The sequence below is a fragment of the Cibotium barometz genome, chromosome 39 (assembly GCF_041138505.1).
Source record: "Cibotium barometz isolate CiBa-2024 chromosome 39, ASM4113850v1, whole genome shotgun sequence".
Lineage (NCBI taxonomy): Eukaryota > Viridiplantae > Streptophyta > Polypodiopsida > Cyatheales > Cibotiaceae > Cibotium > Cibotium barometz.
Genome location: NC_141084.1, coordinates 16,132,090 through 16,156,636, shown reverse-complemented (window position 1 = coordinate 16,156,636; position 24,547 = coordinate 16,132,090). Strand labels below are relative to the sequence as shown.

Sequence of the window (24,547 nt, the reverse complement as noted above, 5' to 3'; positions counted from 1 at the left end):
TCTCTCCCTAATTACTCCTTAATCCCTCATTAATTGTAAAGACACCTGTGAAGGGTCACACCCTTGCACACGGGTCACTATCAAAGGACATGCCTATTCATTAAGTCCTAAGGACATAACTATTGATTCAAGAGCCACACCCCTTCACAGGGATGTGCCTCTTCAATTGTACCTTTTCGACCTCTATTTAAGCAAGGCCCCTGTCTCAATGCAATCATTCAGTCTTTTCCTGCAGTGTTTGTCTTATGTTCATCAATCAAGTCTTTAATCATGTTAATTAAGCTATAAAAGCTTTACAGTGGTATCAAAGAAAACTTTTTCCACCCTGTGACATGCCCAAACCCTAACCTTAACCCTAACCCTAAAATCAGCCCTAGTCCTAACCCTAAAATCAGTCAGCCCAAACTCTAAAATTGGGTGTAGCAGGTATTGAATGAAGAGCAGGAGAGAATGCCCCATCAAATTCAGGCCCAAACTCCCAATTTTTGCTGATTAATGCCAAGCCAGCCATATGCAGAAAATTCTTGAACAAAGACAAGACAGCATGCAACCTGCAAATAAGGGAGCTTACCTCTTCATCTGGTACCCCTTCATGGAAAGGCACCCCTCCTACCCCTCCATCAAGTAGACACACCCCTTCATGGGTTCGCTCCAGTCGGTTGCCCTTTCGTAAGTAAAACGAGTAACTGTTTTTTTTTTAATATAACACAAACAAAAAAATGCTAAGGGCCTAAGGTGTAAACTACCACGCATACCAAAAAAAAAAACCCATACGTGAGCCACAACAAAAATCGGCGCCACCTGTTCATGCCACCCTCTGCGTGCGCCAGCCTGCAACCACCTCCTCCTTGACGGCTCCAGCCCGCATCGGCCCTTCGCCTCGAGCGTGCATCTTGCTGTCTACACCCTTTGCTTGGATCAGCCGCTCCCCTTTGAAGACTCTCGCATGTTGGACAGCAGCCTTCTCCCTGGTGCTTCTCCTACAACAACAGCATCATTTATGGCAACATTTTCTAGGTGTGATTTTTCCATCTTCTTGGGCATTAAAATCTCACATAATGTGGCACATTAGAATATCGGAAACCCGTCACTTCATTCTTTTGCGTGCTCTCCACTCATCAGGGGCCAATATCGCTTTTTACGGGTATAAGAGCACCTCCCATATCACGTGGACTCACACTACCCTCTTCTCAAACGGCTTATGGCAGAGGAAACCTATGAATTCAGTTATTTACAGGATACACCCTCACAGTCCATAGTGCCCTCTCCTACCCGTGCTTCTCCACTGGTCTCTGCCCCTATTCCAGTGAATGTGCCCCCCTCTTTACAGCCCACTCATTACCGTGTTCAAATAGCCACACCGACTTCTCACCCCCGAGAGTTCGATGTGTGGGTGATCCGTGTTCGTACTTTCACACAGGATCTAGATCATTACTGTTTTATACTCAGGCGTCGTCCTTATCTGGGCGCTATCCTTCCCGAGTTCAGCATCATTTTTCATGAATATTGCACCTATTCCGAGAACGTTTACCCATCTTCGTTCACAGTGCGCCCTTTTACACCAAATTATACACCTTTGACACCAGCAGCTGCCTCTACCCCTATACTTTCTTCTCCAGTAGCAGACTCTCATGCGAGTCCAATCCCAGAGGGTCGCCCTCATTACACTGGATGGTACATAGCCGTTTCACCAGCACGTAGCCTCTCCTCACTGGATTTACACATGCCGCACCCTCTAGCCGATGGTTCTTAGTAGAGCCCAACAGCGTCATCAACAGCAAAAACCCCAAGAGCCTCGTCACCCTAGAACCTCTACATCAGCATCTTCTCTCATGGCAGAACTTGTTGACACACCGGCTTCTGCAGAATGGCAACAAGCTTTGCAACAACTTCAGCAACAGTTCCAACAGCAACTCCACGAGTCCATGGCATCCTTGGCTTCAAGGATCCAGCACCTCCACATGGACCGCCACTCCCACACGAGTTCAGTACCAGCAACAGATGCTTCAGGCGAAGATGTCATTCCTTTCGAGATAGAAGGCAACGACCTTAAAACTCTGTATCGTCTTTTACAAGGCAGTAAAACAAAGAAATTGAAAATTAAACCCCCTGAATCTAATAGTGGCCAGCGCAATAAGCACATCCTAGACCAATGGCTCTACAAACTGCAGTTTTACTTTGAAACCATGACCCTTTCTGATTCCAAAAAGGTTACTTTTGCGGTATCCCTCCTCAAAGACACTGCTTTATTGTGGTGGCAACGACGACAACATGCCGAAAAATCAGTTACAACGTGGGAAAAATTCGAGCGGGTCCTCCATAAGCAGTTCATAACTGCCAATGCGGATTTCCAAGCCCGTACTCGCTTACGCCATTTGGACCAAAATGGTTCATTGGCCTCTTATATCTCCTAGTTCATCGACTTGATACTGGAGATTGACTCCTTGTCCCCAGCAGACGAACTCCATGCCTTCGTTGAAGGTATTAAGCCCACCGATCAATGTTGCATAGAAACGTGTTTCGCACAGGTTTGAAACGTACGAAACGTTTCGTCTTGTAAGAAACATGTTTTTTATTCATCCTGAATATTTTAATACCCTACAACCCATCACATTACATCATTTCGTACCTTTTCCGTGCACATTTCCCAATGCCGGCCGCCTGTACTTTTTCGTCGTTTTCTGTACCAACTCGCCATCGAATCAACGCCCGTGTCAGCTCGCCTGCTCCCAAGTTACCAAGTTGGTAGGACTAGGAGGTGATATACAGCTTATGAGAAAGCTCGAGGATGAGCTTCTCATTTACCACAACGGTAGCCATATGTTTGGGCGAGCTACTGCATTGCTCAAGGAGACACAGTTGGAGCCAGTGTCTTGGTGGGAGAAATACGGTATTGGGACACCCAACTTGGTAAGGTTCTTGATTCTTGAATCTTGTATCTTTGTCTCCTATTCTTTCAAAATCTACATTCAAATGATACTCTCTTTTTGACTCTAATTTAACATTCTTTTTTGTACAATGTATAGACGGATTGCATTGAGAGTTCTCTCCCAAGATTGCAGTTCAGGGCCTTGTGAGAGGAACTGGAGTACATGGGCTCCTTTTCACACGAAAAAGAGAAACAGACTCTCCACAACACAATTGGAGAGGCTTGTCTTTTGTCATTGCAATCTCTGATTGCTAGAGCAAAGGGTCATCCCATTGAGCCTCGCCAAGTGAATCCAGATAAGATTGATATCATGAAGTGCAAGGAGATTCCCGACATTCCTCAGGAGGAGAGAGACATCTATTCTATGCTCTATGAGGAGATCATGGCTCCGGCTCGCACTACACGATCTTCTCGAGAGGCTAGTACTAGTGGTGCACCTGCACCTCTAGAGAATGAGGCATTTGAGGACTCAGCTATACCGGCACTGACCCTGAGAGTGAGGCTGCAGAGGCAAAAGATGCAGATGAGGATGAGCATGAGGATGAGGATGAGGATGAGGATGCAAATAGCAGCTAGCAGCTGCCAGCATCATTTTATTTGGATATGTTATTTAGTTTGAACTTTGGACATGTTATTTATTTTGATCTTGGATTTTGAGCCATGACTCATCACCCACGTGGTGATCCTTTTGATTTCTGTTTCGTGATTTCTCACCCACGTGATTTGTGATATCATCATATCTTACATGTATTTTGTTTTTATTGAAATGAATTCAATGTGGTCTCTTATATGTAATGTCAACAGTTTTTTCTTTTGTATATTTAAAGTTAAAAATATACATGCTTTTTCTATTTTGTATGAAACCTTTTTGTATCTGTTTCTTACCTTTTATGAAACGTTTCAAAACGTATGAAACCCATTTCATACCTACGTCCTCTTTTCAATCAAGACGTCCTCAGTCCTTCCAACCACGCAATTCCGATCGTGGACGGGACCAAGGACGTGACCAATCTCGCGATCCTTATCCTTCCAATGTCCCTTCTGTTCGAGATCAACAAAAGACAGGATTGTGCACAATTTGCAATGGACCTCATCGTTGGTTTGAGTGCCCCAAAAGACCAACCCATCAACAGAATTCTAATGCTGAACCCTCCACTTCCGAGGAGAAACCCCTAGTTGGTGACAAAGGAAAGCGTGCAGTTAATCACCATGCCATTGCACATGCTTCGGTGATCACCTCTACCGCCATAGCTCAATCTGCCTCTTCACTGTTACCCCAGTGGTCTACTCAGGTTTTGGTTCTTCAAGGTTCTATTTCCAATCACCCAATTCATGTGCTCATAGACAGTGGATGTTCTCATAACTTTGTGGGAACGATCTTAACCCGTTGCCAAACACCTATCCTTTCGAATTCAGTACGATCGTGACAAATTGGATTTCCAAGTCATGTCTTTGGCACATTATGATATGATTCTTGGTCAAGAATGGTTGCATCAATACGATTCCCTCATCCCAAACCCCAACTAGGGAAGGGTAATTCATCTTCTAAAGACACTAAGACAGACAACAGTCCTAGCTCTAGTTCAAGGGGTGCGAAATCCAAGCCTAAGAAAACCCCTGAGAAAAAGGCTAAAGGAAGCATCACTGGAGGCTATCTTCCTCCAGAGGAGCAAAGACGGTATCAATCAGAAAACCAATGTTTTTTCTGCCATACCATTGGGCATGGTAAGAAGGATTGTCCAAAAAGGCAAGCGGAGCAAGTCTCCAAAGAGCCTTCTACCACAGTTGCCGCAGTATGTGTAACTTGGTTGAACACAATACTAATCAATACACTTAAATACACTAAGATTTGTTGGACACTTGCTCAAATACAAGAAGTAATTTGCTGAATTGCCAAGAGACACACAATGAGCCGGAACAGCCAACCCCTCCCTCAAATAAAGTATATTGATCTTGGGAGAATCAAGTACATAGTGTCATGGGCATTTCTGACCAGATTTCCATACCAATGCATATGAATACAGTATTGCAAACAAGTGGTTGTCGATGTAGACTTGCAATCCACACTACCCTCTCAAGTACCCATGTTCCCTACCATCTGCTCTCTATTGTTCCACCAACACATGGTAGCAACAATATGCAAGAGAGCACGTAGGATAAGAGAACACTACACAAGGTATGTGATCTTGTAATCTGGTTCCTCCCTCCTGCTACTTACTTCCATATTTAAGCATAAAAGCTTACCAATTGCAAGTAGAGTAGATGGCACTGGAAGTCTTCGCGATGGAAGTCCTTGGAGTGATGAGATCTTCGATTTGTCGCATTTCTTCGCGCGACAAAAGTCTTCAAGAGGATGAAGGGAACCTTGGGAAAGCTTCCTCTATGGTTCAACTTGAGAAAGGAGGGCTGAAATTAGGAATTTAGTAAAAAGACCAGAAATTACAGCAATAAAGAGAGCTGTTTTGCTGAATTTCAATCTTTGGGAGTGTGTAGGAGAGTGATTAGCATCCGGAAACACTCTTGGAAGCTTGAGAAACACCTTAGCAAGCTTGGAAATGGAATTGGGAAGGAGAAAGTGCAAAAAATGCAGCCCAACAGCCCTCATGAAGGAGGCGCCAATCTCTAGAGAGAGGAGGAGTGAGGTGGTGAGTTGTCCAGTGTAGGTGGCAGGCAGGTGCTTTGTGGAGCAAGCTAGAGTGGACACATGGCTGGGTACTCCCTTTGTACAAAGGGAATAAGGTCTGGGCAGTGGACATTGGGTCACCTCGGGACATCAGTGTGTGTGAACACCGGGCTGGTCGTAATTGATAAGTGAGTTTTGGTCACCCAGACGTTAATGAAGTGTGTACACACTCACTTATAAATTAGTGCTAACTCCTAAGGCTAGGTTTATGACCAATACTTACCACTTGTCACATGCCACATAACCATGTCAGCAGACAGTTTCACACGCACGGTTCGCGGGCGGGCGTCCCCTTACCCGGAACTACACATTGGTCAAGCAAGCATGAAAATAGCATGCAATTTCAATTGCAAGCAAGCACATAAAGATGCTATGCAATGCAGCATTGGTATGGACAATCCCCGTTCATGAGACTATACCAAAATAGACGTGCTCTAGGCAAGTACACGAGGTACCAGACCCAATGGAACACCAATTCCACCAAGCATTTTCGAGCATGTACACAACGGTACAAGTCCCAACGGAAAGCCAAGTCCACAGTATCACATGAGTGGCATCAATCCCTGGCATATACACCTGCCATGGACACCAGTCCAATGTACATACATGATAAGAAAGCACAGGTGGACCAATTGGGTGGCCAAATGGTGACAGTATCCCCCGCTGCTCCAGACCAGCCTGCTACCACCAATATGGTTCAAATCTTACCTTCTATGCATGATTAATGCATCCCATGCCATCCGTGGTACTTGATGCTACGCAAGAGGGTGAGGCGACAACCACACAGAAAAGCCTGATGCGAGCTTATGGCTCTGCCAAGGACCGCCAGTTCATAATCCTTTTTGACATGGGCAGTTCTGAGGACGGCACCCACATATCTCAACGGGCACAACAATTCTCTTTCACATTCAAAAGACCTCATTCCAGCGAGATTTCATTGTCTCTCCTCTTTCGGGATGTGACATGATCTTAGGAATCCAGTGGTTTCGTCAGTATGAACCTATTCCCAATTGGGGGCAGGACACCTTTATTATCGCTAAAGGTTTTCCTGACCCTGTCTTGATTCGGGGAGATAGGAGCATTCTTGGCATTCCTATGATTTCTCATCTCCAAGCTCGACGAGCTCTTCACAAGGGAGCGGAAGGAGCATTGATTTATGCTCAAAAGGCTTCTATCTCATCGATAACCGCTGTCTCATCTTCTTCAGTCCCTCGGGCAGATTTCCTTTCCCATTTAGACATTTTTAAGGATGATCTCCCACCCAATATCCCACCCTCTCATCCTGTGGATCATCATATCGATTTGGTCCCTAGGGCAGAACCTCCTAGCAAGTTTCCCTCTTGTCTTTCCAAGACTTTCAAGGGCAAGCTAGAACAGCAGTCAGTTCTCAAGAATTTCAAACCCGTTCCTTATGCACGCATTTTCACAGTCACCACAGACCACCAAGCACTTAAGTGGCTCCCGACGATGCCAAGTGCCCAGTGGAGTGATCAACACACTAGACAGGGTCAGCTCTTCCACCAAGTACATCCCTAGTCAGCATAACCCAATAGCAGATGTTAGTAGAAAGACCAGCATCCAGACCATTCAAGAGTCTACCATTCTCAACATCTTTGGAAAAGACTTAATAAGCATAGAAGATCAGTATGTCGATTCTGCAGAGTTTGATACTCAACCCAGTCTGGCCCTCAATTTTGAGCCTGGCCATTTTTCAGTTCACAGACAAGCAAGTAAGTTTAGACGAGATATCCACTTCAAGAAAGGGGACAGGGTCTATCTGCACATCATGAAACAAAGATTAAAACAAGTGGGCAAACCTTGTCCCAAGCTTTCATTCCATAGTTTTGGACCTTTCCCAATAGTTAACAAGTTAAGTGATGTCTCCATGAAGTTAAAATTGCCTAACAGTTGAATGATGCATGATGTTTTCCATGTTTCTTGGCTAAAACCATATGTTGGACCAGAAGTTTTTGATGTTTTAGATGAACAACAGCCAGACGTGGTAGACGAAGCCGAAGTCATCGAGCCCGAGCAGATCCTTCTTTATCGTTGGAAGCATGGTTCCGATCAATGGATACATCAATTCTATACGAAACTCCGAGATCGAGATATCCACGAAGAAGCCGTATAACTAGACGAGTAATTCTTTCAAGACTACCCCCAGTTGTTGGCGGACTACTTGGAAGCCATGAACCTGCCGCCAAGCTAAGCATGAGGAAATGTCACATGTACTCTGCACTGCAGGCACGAGCTACATAGGTCATTCTCAACCTTAGACAGTCAGTCAGTCAGTCCAAGTCCCATAACCCACTTGAAGAGACACATTCATGCATGTAAAGTCAGTAGAAACTGTCACCAATTGGCCGACCATTTGGTCCATCTCCAGATTTGTCTCGTTCATTTGGGGCCAGGCAGGTGTCTCATGTGAAGAGGCCAGTATTTTTGCTTAACATGGACGGGAGCCAGACTGGTGCCACCCGTGTGTTAGCAGGACGGTGTCGTATGGACGGGAGCCAGACTCGTGCCACTCGTGTATGACCTAGACTGTGTTCTATCCATGGGATTGTCACGCCATGGAAGAGCCAGTAGTTGTGCCGTGTCTTGCCTATGGGACTGTCACTCCATAGGGAGGCTCGTGCCTGGATCTGTGTCTTACCTATGGAACTGTCACTCCATAGGAAGACCGGGATTTATGTTTTCTGTCGTGCCATTTTTGTGCCTGACAGATGTTTTGTACTTGTTTCATGAACGGGAGATATGTCCATAATACTATTTGCACATGCATTCATGTTTTGCATGTTTGAAACTGTTTTTGCATGACTTGTATTCTTGTGTTTGCCTGTTTGACGTGCCACTTACTGAGCAGGGACGCCTGCCAATGAGTCGTGAAGTTTGCTCTGTCTTCTGACGAGTTTTGTTGCGTGTGAACAGGTGGTAAGTGTATTGCACTTGTTTGTTTAATAGCTTTCTTTCTAAATTTTAATTTTATAAGGTTGTAAGTTCACATTCATTTAAAAGTGGACACCCATTATGGGCACCCACGTGTGGGCCAAGGTGGGGAGGGAAACCTCACACTTAACCCTTTGTGTGTGTGGGGGGGGGTGCATGGCCACCTACCCACACCACACTTTGAAACTGGCCGCCCCCATGCAAGCTAGGGGAGCCGGCCAGCTATGGGTCGTGTGTTCTCTCTCCGACTCCTACAAAGGAGCGACCACCCCACCTACTTGAGGACAGCCGGCGATCATCTCCTGCACGTTTGCTCTCAAGCGGCTGCACCCCCCACTCTGCAGGGTGCTGCCTCTTCTCTCCAGACGGCGACACCTTCTCCATAGGCGGCCACGCTTGTTTTCCACAACAGACTGCACTCCTCAGGCAACTGAGCCACCCCACAGTCGGCTGCAGCTAGGCAGCTACCTCACCCCTCAGACAGCTGTGCGCTTCCTCCTCCTCAGGCGGCGCCACCTCCACCTCCACAGCAAACGGCTGCGCATGCTCTCCAGCAGGCGGCTGTCTCCCTCCCATCGGCGGTTGCTCCTCCTTCCTTGCAAGCGGCTGTACCTTCTCTACAACAGGCGGTTGTTTCCTCTCCAGCAGGCGGCTGTCTCCTCTCCATAGCGGATGCTCCTTCTAACCTGCAGGCGGCTGCACCACCCCATAGGCGACTGCAGCCAAGTAGCTTCTGTGCTCTTCAGCTGGCGGCTGCACCTTCTCCTCTCCAAAGGCGACTGCGCCGTCACCTCCTCCCTTGCAGGCGGCGGCATCTCCTCCAAAACAGGCGGCTGCGCCTCTCCCAGGTGGTTGCGCCCTCTTCTATAGGCGGCTGCGTGGGGCTGTGTTTCCCTCTACAAGCGGCTGCGTGGGGTTGCACCTACCTTCCATAGGCGGCTACACACGGCTCTGCACCTCCCCTCTCCAGGTGGCTACACCTTCTATACAGGCAGCTGCTCCTTATCCTCCTCGACAGGCTGCTGCGCCCTAGTGTCCCTCTCAAGTAGTTGCACACAGACGCCTCGGGTATTTGTCTTCCATTAGCGAACTACAAGTAAGTGGATTCAAATTTAAGTAAAGGATTTTGTTGTAAATCTGATAAAGGATTTTCTCTACCGCTAACACCCGTTCGGTGCCGGGTAGTCCAAGCTTTTGGAGAACCACAGTCCATGGGTGTCGAGATCGGGAGAGCCACGCGTTACTACGGGAGCGCCTGTTTGTGCGTGGTCCTGGAACACCAGTGGGGCGCTCTCTGCGGATTCCAGTGAAGGCACAGGACCGTAGAGACTTGACCACTCAAGTGGTCGCTCTCCTTCAAACGTCTACTTCGAATCTCTTAATTGGTACTGTATTCATCTCAGTTGTACATGGACATCATCAGGTTCTTTGAACCCATGGAGCATTGTATTTGTTAAATACTCCCAATAATATATCATATATTGAGAGGGGGGTCGGCCCGTTCCGGCCCCAGTGCTGGTGTCCATCTATCAACATTTCATTTCATTTTAACTTCCAGTTGTTATTAAGTTGTCCATTCAAATTGTGATATTTAAGTTGTGCTATTACGCGTGTGGGTGTCCAACGGAGTCTATTCCCACTTGACGGGATCGGTTTCAGAAACCTTAGGGTTTGCATTAGAAAGCATTCTGCATATTGCACATCATTCATTCATTGCATCTACACCATTGCAGAACCCTCAGATATCATCTAGTATTTATCTGAATATTTACTAGGAATTTTCTGGTATTTTTCCCACAATTTCCAGCATTTTATACATCATTTAGATATTTTATTTGGACATGTGCAGTCGGCCAGCACTGTAGCCAGCCGACTAGCACATCTTGCCCATATAAATAGCCCAGCATAGTATTCATTCCTTCATTCATCATATTCAGCATAGAGCAATCAAACGCTTGGAGCCTTCGGCACAAGGAGCATAAAGCGATTGCAGATTTCAGCACTTATACCTCAGCGTTTTCATCCTACAGCCCTGGGCACATAAACGCATGAGCATTCAGCCCTTGCATCAGCAAAACGCAGCAGTTTCAACATTCAGCCATTATTCAATCTTGCGTTTTCTGCATCCATACAGTTTTCAGCATTCATCTACTCATCGTTTTGCTCCAGCTACTTGGTGAAGGTAAAATGCAACATTCATACTCATTTACAACATCATACACAGTCTAGAACAGTCCCAAACAGCCCCTCTCTCAGCCTCAGCTTTGCATCCCTTCCTCATTCCTTTGGGAAGAGTGCATAGGCTCGAGATTGGACATCATTGGTGCTTCTACAGCCGTGTACAGCTCAGCCCGACTCTTGGTCTTCCGAGATCTTACATTTGGCTTATCGTCAGTCACAACATTATCTCCATCATTCTTTGAAATACATCTTCACGCAGCTAGTTATGAAGGCTAGGCAAGTGCGTTGGGTCGAATTCTTAGCCAATTTTCATATAACAATTAAGTATGTTCCTGGTCTTAGTAATGTGGTTGCGGATGCTCTCTGTCGTATGCTACCAGCTTTGGTCTTGGCTATTTCTACAGTTGAAATGGATATACCTCAAAGTTTCAAGGATCGTTATTCAAAGGATCGTGATTTTGGAAATGTATTTCGAATTCTCAATTCTTAGAATGCAACTCCTTCATAATTGAAGATTTATGGAGTATATACATTGGTGGATGGTTTATTATATTATCAGGATCGTATTTGTTTACCTCATGGTACTCATGTTCGAAGAGTCTTGGTGAAAGAACATCATGAGGTCACTTATTCTGCACACCCAAGCATCAACAAGACGTATCATCTTTTGACAGCTACGTATTATTGGCCTCAAATGAAGCAAGATGTTATTAAGTTTGTCACAACATGTCTTTCGTGCCAACGTATGAAAGCTAGTTGACAAGTTCCAGCTGGTCTTCTTCGACCACTTTCAGTTCCCAATGAACGCTCGGAAAGTATTAGTCTAGATTTTATTACTTCCTTGCCACGTTCTTCTAAAGACAATACACAGATTCTTGTGGTGGTTGACAGATCTTCTAAGATGGCACATTTCATTCCGTACAAGAAACCAGCCAAGGCTTCGGATATTGCAACACTGTTCATACAGTATATCTTCAAACTTCATGGGTTTCCAAAATCTATAGTTTCTGATCAAGCTCCAAAGTTTACAGGACATTTTTAGACTTCGATATTCAAGTCTCTTGGTACGAATTTGCTCTTTAGCTCTGCTTATCATCCACACACAAATGGACAAACGGAACGAGTTAATCAGATTCTGGAAGAAACGTTGCATCATTATGTTCAATCTCAATTAGCTTCATGAGAAGAATATTTACCTTCGGTGGAATTTGCTTATAATAATTCTTATCATTCAACTATTGGAATGACACCTTTTCAAGCAGCTTATGGCCATACTCTCATTGTTCCTGCCAACTTTGTTCTTCAACATAAAGTGGCTTTAGCAAAACAACTCATTCAAGAGATGCAAGATATTCTGTTACAGATTAAGGATAAGATGAAGAGCAATATCAGCGCACAGCTAATAAGCATCATCATCATATTGAATTTCAAGAAGGAGACTTGGTATTATTATATATTGCCCCTCATCGATACAAGACAGTGAAATCAGTCTTCCAAACCTTCGCCCAAGATATTATGGACCCTTTCATATTATTAAGAAGAACTCATCTCTCAGTTATAAGTTGGAATTGCCACCTTCTTGGGGTAGAATTCATCCGACTTTCCATATTTCTTGGCTCAAGAAGTTTGTGGACGGTGACTTTCCAATTTTAGACGTTTTGGATTATGTTCAAAAAATCGAAGATGAACACATACTCTTAATTCCAGACACAATTCTCCTTGTCAAACAGAAAAAAACACAACATAAGCTCACTACAGAATTTTTTGTTAAATGGAGAGATCTTGATGATTTTGACTCACTTGGCAAAGCGATTAAGACTTACAGGAATATCCAGAACTTCTTCGAGAATTCTTTCAAAGACAACTATCTCTTCTTTAGCCGGAGTGTTATTTTAAGTGGAAGGGAATGTCACAATTGTGACTAACTCTCTTAATCTCTTCCTAATTACTCCTTAATCCCTCATTAACTGTAAAGACACCTGTGAAGGGTCACACCCTTGCACACGGGTCACTATCGAAGGACTATGCATTAAAGAGACACCCTAAGTCCTAAGGACATAACTATTGATTCAAGAGCCACACCCCTTCACAAGAATGTGCCTCTTCAATTGTACCTTTTCGGTCTCTATTTAAAAAAGGCCCCTGTCTCAATGCAATCTATCCAGTCTTTTCTTGCAATGTTTGTCTTATGTTCATTAATCAAGTCTTTAATCATGTTAATTAAGCTATAAAAGCTTTACACCCTCGTTCATTTTTCTATTGCCCGCTATCTCGCTGCCCCTCCCTCAATTTCGCCCCTCTGTCCGCCCCCCTCTCTTCTCCCCCCCCCCCCCCCCCCCCCCGGCCCGCCTCCTCTGCCCGCCTCTCCCTCTCTACTGCTCGCCTCCCCCTCCCTCTTTGGTACGCTTTGCCTCCCCCTGTTTCTCTCTTCGCCGCCCCCATTTTTTCTTTTTTCCTTTTTTTGTTTTTTGCTTTCTTTTTTCCTCTTTTTTTTCTTTTTCTTTTTTTCTTTTTTCTTTTCGTCTCCCCGCCCCTCTCCTCTCTCCCCTCCCATGCAATTTGCTACTTCCTGGCTTCTCGAGTTTTTCAATTTTACTCAACAAGCTTTGGTTTATTTTTGGTCTTCACCCTCAGGAGGACTCCATGGCAGCCACTCCCTCATCCCAAACCGAAGCCGTCGTTGCTTGCATTTCCTTCTCCAAAGCGGATCTACAGGTTCTTGCCACGACTATTACCTCACTCGAGGCCTCCACCCTGGTCTGCAAAATTGTTGGTAGCCGCTCCAGCCCCACCAGTATGGCGGCCTATCCCTCACCAAGATGCCCCCCGATCCTCAGTGTTCTGAGAGGCCGGCCGACATCTCTGAGCCCCCGGCAGGCCCCTCCCTCCAGCTTTCCTCTCCGATGGATCCCCCTCAGAAGCACCCCTCCCCGGCCCTCCGCCTCTCCGCCCTCTCTCGTCGCCGCCTACCCCAGCCTCGTCACACTGACTTTACCCGTAGCAGCGCACTCCACCCCCCTTTATCATCCGAGCCCCCCCTCCCTTCCCCATCTGCCTCTCCGAAGCACTCTTGTCGCCCCCCAGCAACCCCTGACCCGATGCGAAGTGAGAAGGCAGCCGGCGGAATCAGTCCGTCACTTGATTCACCGATTCTCCGATCCGGTAGAGATGACTATTGCTGCCTCCTCGATGAGGGCTCTCCCGCCAGAGTCCCCAGGCGGGGCCCCAAGGATCCTCGGATAGTCTATGGACTATAGTTTCTTCCGGTGTCTACTGAAAAAAGGGACTAACGTTTTTTAGCAAACAGTAGCCGCTATTCAGGTATGTGTGGTTTTTCACCACTCCAGGCCCTCTACGCCAAATAATGGCGCGATGATCTTCTCTTTCCCCTTCAATGCAACCCCCGGGACAAAGTGGGATCCTGAGTTAGTGACAACTGCCATTCAGGGTCAGGCAGTTGATCTCTCCCACCATCTCCATGATCTCTGCATCACCGACATCCTCACCCATTTTTAGCCTTTGGCTAGAATGGAGTTTGGAGGCTCAGCCCATCGAGGCGAGGACGAAGAGATGGTAGTCTCCAGTCTGGAGGTGCCATAGTGGTTGTGTACCTTAGGTACAGTGCGGTACGGTACACGTACGCATACGAGTACGTAAAGTACGCATTGGGATGAGTACTTTAAGTACGTTCACTTTTTTTAAAAAAAATATGTGTATATAATTAAAAAAAACACATCATAAATCATTTATAATTTAGCAACACTGATACACAAAGATGCACAAAAAACAATTGAAATGCCAACATATATGCTATATAAATGTCAAAGCAGCTGCACTGCATACAACATGAAGTCCTACTGAAGCTGAAATCCTAGTACATACTAGGAAGAACAAACACCAATAGCCATATGGCCAGCTCTCACTCATCATCATCCAAGCCTGAAGATGAGGATGATGAGTAGTCTCCATCTGTGAGGAGATTCCCATCAGAATCATATAGTGGCTCCCGCTACCCCACATCACCTGGTATCTCCTCAACAATGGTAGAGGTCCCAGGTATCTCCTTTGGAAGAGTCTGCATCTGGTGTTGTGGACCACCTCTACTGATCGCTTTGGCGGCTCTCCCTCTGGAATGTGCACCCCAAGTATACACCCTGGTGCCTCTAGAGGTGGAAAGACGACTCTGCTGAGAGCTGAAGAAGTGAGGGAGCTAGTAGTGAGAGCTCGAGTGTCTCAATGGCCTCGAGCTCTCTATGAAGCTGTCTGTATATCTCCTGCTTATCATGTCTATGTCGCTCTCCTTGGCATGTTCTTGCTCGAACTCCTCAACATCAACCTATGGAGCATGTATTCACTAGTAGTTATTAGTGACTAATCACTTTAAGCTTACTATGAACTTTGAAGTGTATGTCGTAAATTTTTTTACTTGTTTTGGTCTATCCATCTTTCGAAGATTTCGAATTAGTCGAAGGTTGGCTCTGCAATGCAAAACACCAACCTCTCTAGTTGTGCCATGCTCAAGTAGTTTCATATCTTCGTGTGGATAAGAGAGTAGGAACTCCAGTTCCTAGAAGCAATCCTTAAATCCACGAAGATTCAAGTCTTAGTTATAACAAATCTTAAAGCCTGCACCCTACACTTCAAAGCCGAATTTTTTATCAATATGTATTTCGTATTATTACCTGGGATAATAGCCGAAGTTCAAGGGTTTTTAGTTGAGGCTGATGGTATCCATGTGTCTCCGACCAATCAAGAGGTGTCTTACACACCTTTGGCAACATAGAAACACCGCGACTATAGAATTCTCCAAGGTTATTGGAGTATCCTATCATCTCTCGATCAATGTGTGGCTCTGCAAAACACCAACCTCTCTAGTTGTGCCATGCTCAAGCGGTTTCACATCTTCGTGTGGATAAGAGAGTAGGAACTCCAGTTCCTCTCACAGGCTCCAGAGGAGCAATCCTTAAATCCACGAAGTTAAAAAGCCTTAGTTATAACAAATCTTAAAGCTTGCACCCTACACTTCAAAGCCGAATTTTTTATCAATATGTATTTTGTATTGTTACCTGGGATAATAGCCGAAGTTCAAGGGCTTTTAGTTGAGGCTGATGGTATCCATGGTCTCCGACCAATCAAGAGGCGTCTTACACACCTTTGGCAGCATAGAAACACCGACTATAGAATTCTCCAAGGTTATTGGAGTATCCTATCATCTCTCGACGATCAATGTGTGGCTCTGCAAAACACCAACCTCTCTAGTTGTGCCATGCTCAAGCGGTTTCGGATCTTCGTGTGGATAAGAGAGTAGAAACTCCAATTCCTCTCACAGGTTCCACAAGAACAATCCTTAAATCCACGAAGATTCAAGTCTTAGTTATAACAAATCTTAAAGCCTGCACCCTACACTTCAAAGCCGAATTTTTTATCAATAAGTATTTTGTATTATTACCTGGGATAATAGCCAGAGTTCAAAGGCTTTTAGTTGAGGCTGATGGTATCCATGTGTCTCCCACCTGTCAAGAGGCGTCTTACACACCTCTGGTAGCATAGAAACACCGCGACTATAGAATTCTCCAAGGTTATTGCAGTATCCTATCATCTCTCGATCAATGTGTACATGCTGCTCATCAGTCAGTACATGACTCATGTACTGATCTCTCATGGATAGAAGCACCATGTCCATGAAAAGATCTGCACTCTTGTAGAGAGGATGCAATAGTGTTGACATACCATATATTGGACAAACGCATCCAATCCCATCTCCTCTCTACAAGGCGCATAATATTTAGTGTTCATAGTTCACCTAGCTCTGGAGATGATTGTACATGCTTCTGTCCAGAACTCCTCATCTAGCACTTTTCTTTGGATGGTCCTTGTGGCTTCATGATTTGCATTATGCCTTTGCCTCCAAGGTGCATCAACCACTGATTGGCGAAAAGTATCTTGAACATCATACAAACGCTCCAAGACCAAATACATATGTGAATCTGGTCTTGGAGGGTCGTATGATATCTTTCGCACTATGGGAGCGAAATATAGCCAATGCCTGGTGCTTCTTTCTAAAGAAAGAAGCTATGCTCATAGCATCCTTGATGATGGGCTTCACCAACTCAAGCACCCAATATCCTCCATAAGAAGATCCAAGAAGTATGCAGCACAAGGAGTCCACAAAATGCTTGGAAACTCTTCCTCAATCAGCTCACCCATCCTCTTGCAGTTAGAGGCATTGTCTGTTACCACTTGCACCACATTCTCTACCCCTACCTCCACAATAGCTTGACAAATGTGGTGGTAGATAAAATCAACTGTGATCCGCTCCCCTACCTTGCCTGCATCAACTGCACCCAAAAAATAGGTGCTAAGACATGAAGAGACCAAGATATTTATTATCTGGCGCCACCTCGTGTCACTCCAACCATCTGAAATGATGGTGCAACCAAACTTCTTCCAACCTTCTTTGATAGGTTGGAGAGAAGTCTCAATCCTCTCCTTCTCTTTCTCCAACATAGTGGTCCTCATCTTATTGTACTCTAAACAAACCTGTCCACCCATCCACGTTGCCTACAGCTGCAACAGCGGCAATCATCCTCTTCCACTGGTCTGTGCGTAGCACATTGAAAGAGACATTACACTCAATGAGAGTGCGCTCTATCTCAATCTCTGCCCTACGTTGTCTCTCCTTGATCCATGACATGGAGTGCAAGGAGGAATCAATGTTGCGTTGCCTAGAAGGCTGCCCAATAGGTGTAGAAGAAGCAGGCACTTCCTCATCCTCAGAAATCCTAGCGCTCTTCCTGCTAGGTGCTGCATCTAAAAGCATAGAATCCAACAACACATCGTCATCAACGATAGTGCTACAAATCTCTCTGCCATGTGAAAACTCCTTGGGGTTCTACCTTATAATAGCATCAGCCATCTCCTGTGGAATACTTGGGCACCCACCAATTCCCTTGCCCCCCTTCTTTGACATGTGGCGGATGACCTGCATGATCAAGCTAGACTACTGCAAGTTACAATAACATCACTTCCAATGACGAGTGCCTAAATGATGTGCTTTTAGGATGGTGCTGTTAAGGATGATGGTGTGTGCAGCCCAATAAGGATTTGGTGCCTTTGGCATCTGGGCAAGCTGCAATTTACAAAAATCAATATTACAAGCCACATTAGCGGGATTCGGGAATGAAGATTGGAAGAATACATTTAAAAATTGGGGATTAAATTAAGGATTGTTCAAGGGGCTGAATTTCTGAAAATAGAGGGAATGATTGGAAATTTTTAAAAAATACATAACTAATAGAGGGGATTTCTGAAAATAGAGAGAATGATTGGAAATTTTTAAAAAATACATAACTAATAGAGAGCTTAGAGAATGATTAAAAATAGAGGGAATTCTTGAAAATAGAGGAAATTTCTTAAATTGGAGGTAATGATTAATCTGTATTAAAATTAAGGATAGGATTAGTTTAATTAAGGGTTGAGAGAGAGAGAGTCTGTGTGTCATCATTCATGAGAGAGAGAAAGAGTACCAAGTAGAGAGAGAAATGAAATGAAATGATATATTAACGTCTTCAAAAGGCCAAAATGACCTATGAGACCAAAAAGGTTACAACAATTGGTGGATCTGATACAATGTCTGAGTAAGAAAAGCTAAAACAACTAAACAACTAACAGAAATTGAAACAACAACTATGGGGAAAAGTAAGGACATCACTATCCAAAGATGTCTCTCATCGGTCGATGGCGGATATCCTCAATGTCCTCCATGGTGAGTACTCTGACTGGACGTCTCCCATGCCGTGCTAGTATGGTCCTGATCCTCTATTGTAGTCTCCGCCGCCGGTGTCGAGATGGGCCTCTCATCTTGGGGCGCCTGGACTGCCCCAGCTCTATAGCCCGATCAATCAGTGTACCTCTGGTGCGGCTATACTCTGGGGCTAGCTGCAATGCCTGCTAGCCTGACTGCTCAATCTATGGTCGAAAGAAGTCTGTAATCTGCCTCTATAGGTGTCTCTCCCTCTCTGATCCCCTCCCTCTCAAGAGACCCTCTCTATGTCTACGCAACTCCAGCAAGTATAATCCGAGGCATCTCTGATCCTGGTATCTCATGACTCTAGAAAGTGGTCCGAAACCCTCTCTGAACAGGCAGTGAAAACGGCCTCGTATCTCATAATATACTGGACAATGACATATGTAATGTAACTCTGTCTCTGGCTCCATCTGGCACAACTGACAAATCCTGGCCTCAACTGGTACTCCTCTGAATCTGCTAGTCTCAATCTCTAGCTAGTGTGAGGATGTGCACATCTAACCAATAGCACACCGTACCCCATGAGAAACATGAGTATCCATGTAGCTGGGTCTAATCACAAACCCATCCTCCGTGAGCTGGAGAAGATGATCTCTATAGAAAGCCATCTTCGTACCAAGCTCGTGTGTCGGTTGTATCCATGTCCTCCTAGTGTCCAGCTGAGTCAAGTCCTGCCATAAGTCTGGTAATCTCTGCCCGTGTGAGAGAGAGGGAGGGTGCATCTAGGGAGTCCTGAAATGGAGGTAGCCTGTCCATACTAAAGCCATGCAGCTAGAACCAAGCTGTCATCTGTGCATACCAACATGATCCATCTCCCTGTGATGCCAACTGTCGTGAAGACTCCAGGGCTAAGCGAGCATATCTGTCTCTAGGGAGAGCCCAAGTGCTATGTATAAAGGAGACTGATCAAGTAAGTGCCTCTACTACCAATGGGGGGATAGCCATCTCTGCACGGATAATATCATGTGGTACGGAGGCCTTGGCCCTAATCATTCGGGAAATCATAGAAACCAAGGGCCTCTCCATACATCTCCATCCATCAGTGCTACCAGCTCGGCTGTGGTGATCCACTGAGGGTCCCCATATCTCCACTCCATACAGCATGGCTGAAGTGACCAGAGTGTCAAAGAGCTAGAGCTTTGTTCAAGGTTCCTGAAACTGAACCTGCGAACACATCCCCTCTAGTCTCCCCAATGCTGCATAAGCTCTGGTCAATCTGGTCTCCGCTGCTCTCCTCAAGGAAAATAGTGGGCACTAAAAACCACACCAAGGTAAGTAGATGCATCTGTATACTCCACTGTCTCCTGACCATATGTAAAGGTTGGTGCTGACCTCCTAACCCACTATGTTGTGGTGTTAAACACCATCACCTTGGTTTTACCAAGGTTAACAGACAATCCACTGTCCTGTGCAAACGTGTGCAATGCATCCAAATGACCCTACATCCCCTCTGGAGAATCTGAGATCAACACAATATCATCAGCATACAATAACAGCGGAATCCATGTCCCTGCTAGCTGTGCTCCTCTGTCACCCTCCCGCTCTACATAGTCCGAAACCTCATCCACATACATCGCAAATAAGGTGGGAGAAAGGAGGCAGCCCTGTTTCACCCCAATAGTGGAGTGAACCATCTCAGATATACCCTGAGTAGTACGTACCTGCCCCACAACTGTCCTGTATAAAGCCATGATTCCTCAAATCAGCTCTGTGGGCACCCCCATCTCCTGTAGTCCGCGCATCAGTCTGGCTCTCGGTACAGTGTCAAAAGCTTTGCGGAAATCCACAAAGCAACATAAATCCTCCTGCCATATGATCTGCCCTCCTCAATAATAGCTCTGAGTGTCAAGATATGGTCAAGAGTGGAGAAACCTCTCGTGAACCCTGCCTGCCTGCCCTGATGCACGTATGCCCTCTCTCTCTGCCCATCTGCTCAACTCCTGCTCAAGAATAGATGCATATAATCTAGCCAATGTGTGACCAATCATGATGGTACGATAATTCCCAGGAAGCATGGGATACCCCGACTTGAAGATAGGCACAATCGTGGCCATATTCCAAGTCTCAGGAAAACCCTCACACATGGCTCGATTAAACATCATAGCAATAAGCTCTGCAAGCATATCGCTAGCATGAATAAAGTGCTCTGCTACCAAAACATCATGATCATATGCTCTCCCAGTCCTCATCCTGTCAATAGCTTTCCTTACCATCTCAGCAGTAAAGAAAGCACATGTCTCTGGGCATGGCTCCTGCAGAAAATCACAGCACGAGAGAGAGAGAGAGAGAGAGAGAGAGGCGTGTAACTCTGCTCTATATACACAAGAAGATCCCGGGTATGATACAAAAGTGGCAAGGGGACTGGGGGCCTATTTATATGGCCCCCCAACAGCAGTCGGCCTGCTGTAGGGCAGCCGACTGGCCCTGAAACTCCACGACCAGCACACATATCTAGTCGGCCAGCTTGTCAGCAGTCGGCCATCACACACATGGAGTCGTGGACTAGTTCCAGCAGTCGGCCAGCACATGGGCTGCCTCCCAAGCCACAGAAAAATGGAAAAAAATAGGGGAAAAATGCAGAGCCCCCCCCCCCCCCTTCCTTTTTTTGCTGCATCTCCTGCCCCCGCCTGCACACCTGACACCACCTGTGCATTCTCCTACCCCCGCCTGCACACGCAACCCCGCCATTGCCCTTCTGCTGAATCTTTTCTCTACATGGCTTGGCCCCCCTCCTGCTGTTGTTTCGCGCTGCGCGCAGGTGTCATGGATTAAATTCCAGTCCATTGGTTGTGGGAAGTACTGCAAAAAGTCATGGCCAAGACCGGAGTTAAAGAGGAGCTCGTGAAGGTGGAGGACAAGCTCGGCACAATTATCAAAGAAAACAAGAATATGGTCGACTCTTCCGTTACCGCAATCATAAACCGCCTCTCCAAACTCGAGAAGGGATTTGACAAAATCCAAGAGCTCGAGGAGAGAACATCCAGGCAAGAGGCCGAGATTTCAGCCCTAAAGGAGGAACTAGTGGAGGCCAAATTGCATGTTAAAAGTCAAGAGGCTGAAATCTCAGCCCTCAAAAAGGAGTTGGAAGCCACTTCACAAGGCAAGCTTGAGGATCACCCCTCCTTGATTGAAGAGCTGAATACCATCAAGGAACAAATGAGGATCATTCGAGAGGAGCAGCAGCAACATAAAGAGAAGACATCTTCATGGGTGGAGGTGATCACAAAGACACAAAAGAAGATGGACGAGGCGGAGAAACGGATCGAGGTCGCCAAGAAAGGGAAAGGTAAAGAAGCGCCACCCATCCCCACTCCCACCATCATCAACATGACCCTTGAAGAGGAGCAAAGGAGGAAGACCCAGGCCTTACATGTACGAGTGTCCGGTCTAAAAGACCGTGATGATGCGGAAGGGGAAACCAAGGAGCTCTTCTCTATGATGGGCATTGAAGCCACGCACACAAAGGCATGGAGAGTGGGAAAGAAGAGAGAAGGTAGTGGCGAATCTTCTAAGGAGAGAGCACTTATCATTCGTTTCCCCTCCATGGAAGCGAAGGACTTCTTGAAGAGATGTCCTACACTCAAGAAGACAGGAATATTTCTTGGAGAGATGACCTCACACTTTCGCAGCTTGCCCACATGAAAGTCATCTTCTACTCTGAGAAGCATCAGGGTCCTGGACAGTCCATGCCACATGTTAGTGGATACCGATGGGAGACAGCTTGTAGACAGGAGACTCGTTCAGAGCATAGAGGACGGGGCTCAGGAGGAGTGGCAATATTGTTAAGAGAGGAGTTGCAACCACTGATACATATAGTCCGCAGAGATGAGCAGGCTAGGTCAGAGACGGGCAGATATCTCTACATTGCTATATGCTATTTTGCTCCTAGTACATCAGTGTATGCATCACCTAGCGGGCAATCTCCCTTTTCTATTTTGGATGATGACATTTGGGAGTTCTCCAAGGATGGTGACATCATTCTCCTGGGGGACTTCAATGCCAGGACCGCCCATAACCCAGACATTATTTTATGATACCTCAAAGGAGACGTTGATGATAGGGATATGGGCCTATTTAGACTCTCACAGGATGAGGAACACACTGAGTATGGGCGGTACTTGATAGACATGGGGACTGCACATGGATTGGCCATCCTGAATGGCCTACAGAGATTCCCGGCAGCGGGCGGTTTCACTTGCTTTCCACATCGGCATGGTGCTAGTACAATGGACTATGTTATGGCTCAGCCCAGTCTCATTCCCTCTTTTCAGGATTTTATGGTAGGCACTAGGCCGGTTGGAGTAGCAGTGGATCATGCTATCTTGTCCTTCACTCTCACATTTCAGTTCAGCACAGCTCCATTGGGACAAGTCTCCACACACACTCGTTATACCTTTATGAGGGAGACTGACACCGTGTACACGGATGAGATATACAGACGCTTATGTGCCGAGGAGCCGGGACAGCCATTAGATGAGCTCACTCAGATATTGATAGAGACGCTTCATGCTGCAGCATCAGAGGCATATCCCCATAGTCAGCCTACACGGAGACGATCTAGGAACATGCCCCAGAACAGCTGGTATGATGAGGAGCGCAGAGAGATGAGGATCAGATTACAGAGAGAGGTGCTCATGGGTGTTACCACTCACAGACAGTCACGGATTTGTTGGAAGTCATCTCCTGTCTAGTTTTATACACCAAGGCCTTTGTTGTGGGTGTGCCCGCCCTTATGAGGTGTTTTATCATTTTTCCCCACTCTCCGCATTTTTCCCCTATTTTTTCCCATTTTTCTGTGGCTTGGGAGGCAGCCCATGTGCTGGCCGACTGCTGGAACTAGTCCACGACTCCATGTGTGTGATGACCGACTGCTGACAAGCTGGCCGACTAGATATGTGAGCTGGTCATGGAGTTTCAGGGCCAGTCGGCTGCCCTACAGCAGGCCGACTGCTGTTGGGGGGCCATATAAATAGGCCCCCAGCCCCCTTGCCACTTTTGTATCATACCCGGGATCTTCTTGTGTATATAGAGCAGAGTTACACGCCTCTATCTCTCTCTCTCTCTTGTGCTGTGATCTTCTGCACTGCGTTTTGCTCGTGTTCCCAGATCTGGTCATCATCTCCGCTGCGTATTCTGACATGGTATCAGAGCCTAGGCTCTAGATAGTTCTTGGGATTTGTGTGAGCAAGAGGGGGGACTGTTGTGTGGCTAATTGGTGGACTGTTTTGGACTGTTCGGGAAGAGGAGAAGCAAGAGGACGGTGGGCTGAATTGCTGGACAGCCACTTGCAGGTATTAGTTCTTCTTTGTTCGCACCCACCCACCCTTTTCAGAGTACATCCCCACAAGGCAGATCTGTTTGAGATGGCCGAGAGGCATGTGAAGATCCCGACACTCCCCACGTTCCCGGTGGACCGTCAGTTGGACGGGAGCAACTACGGCATATGGAAGGTTATGATGGAATCTGTTCTGGAGTCTTACGTTCTCGCTGATTTCGTCGTTGTTGGGGTTCCACGGCCGGAAGTAGAGGAAGGGGAGTTACCGTCGATCCGAAAGGACCGGGAGGCTCAGACACAGATGTGGGATCGTGTCAACACCACGGTCCGTTCGTTTATCTTTCTCAACTGCACACCGTATGTAATCAATCATGTAAAGCATATGACGCTGGCCAGAGGTATATGGCAGCATTTGGCCTCTCTTTACAACAGGGTATCGCCCATGAAGAGGATTTCCTTGGAAGTACAGATGCGAGTTATGAACCCTGCAAAGTCGTCGACGATGTGGGAGCATATTAACATGCTACAGGCTCTTCAGTAGGAAGTTCTTCAGGCTGGGAAGGAGATATCGTCAGAGGACATGGCCATAACATTGCTGTCACACTTGCCCTCTCAGTACTCAGCATTTTACTCGTCTTTGGTTACCAGTGGCAGGCTCAGCACCATCACGTGGGAGGAGCTTGTGCCCATGGTTTTGGACCAGGAGGAACGATTCACGAACCC

The 24,547-nt window shown here is 46.3% G+C and overlaps 1 protein-coding gene across 2 annotated transcripts in view; it reads right to left on the bottom strand.

The window, feature by feature from the left end:
* LOC147615783 (zinc finger CCCH domain-containing protein 48-like) overlaps nucleotides 1–24,547 on the bottom strand; it is an 88,123-nt gene that overhangs the window by 35,815 nt on the left and 27,761 nt on the right. The window contains exons 3-4 of one of the 2 annotated variants that reach the window (XM_086778386.1): nucleotides 802–980; nucleotides 572–686 (exon numbers count right to left, since the gene is read on the bottom strand). The exons of the other annotated variant lie outside the window; for it this stretch is intronic. Coding sequence (XP_086634512.1) covers nucleotides 572–686; nucleotides 802–980 — 294 coding nt within the window. The remainder of the gene's footprint in view (nucleotides 1–571; nucleotides 687–801; nucleotides 981–24,547) is intronic. 2 annotated transcript variants of the gene reach the window in all.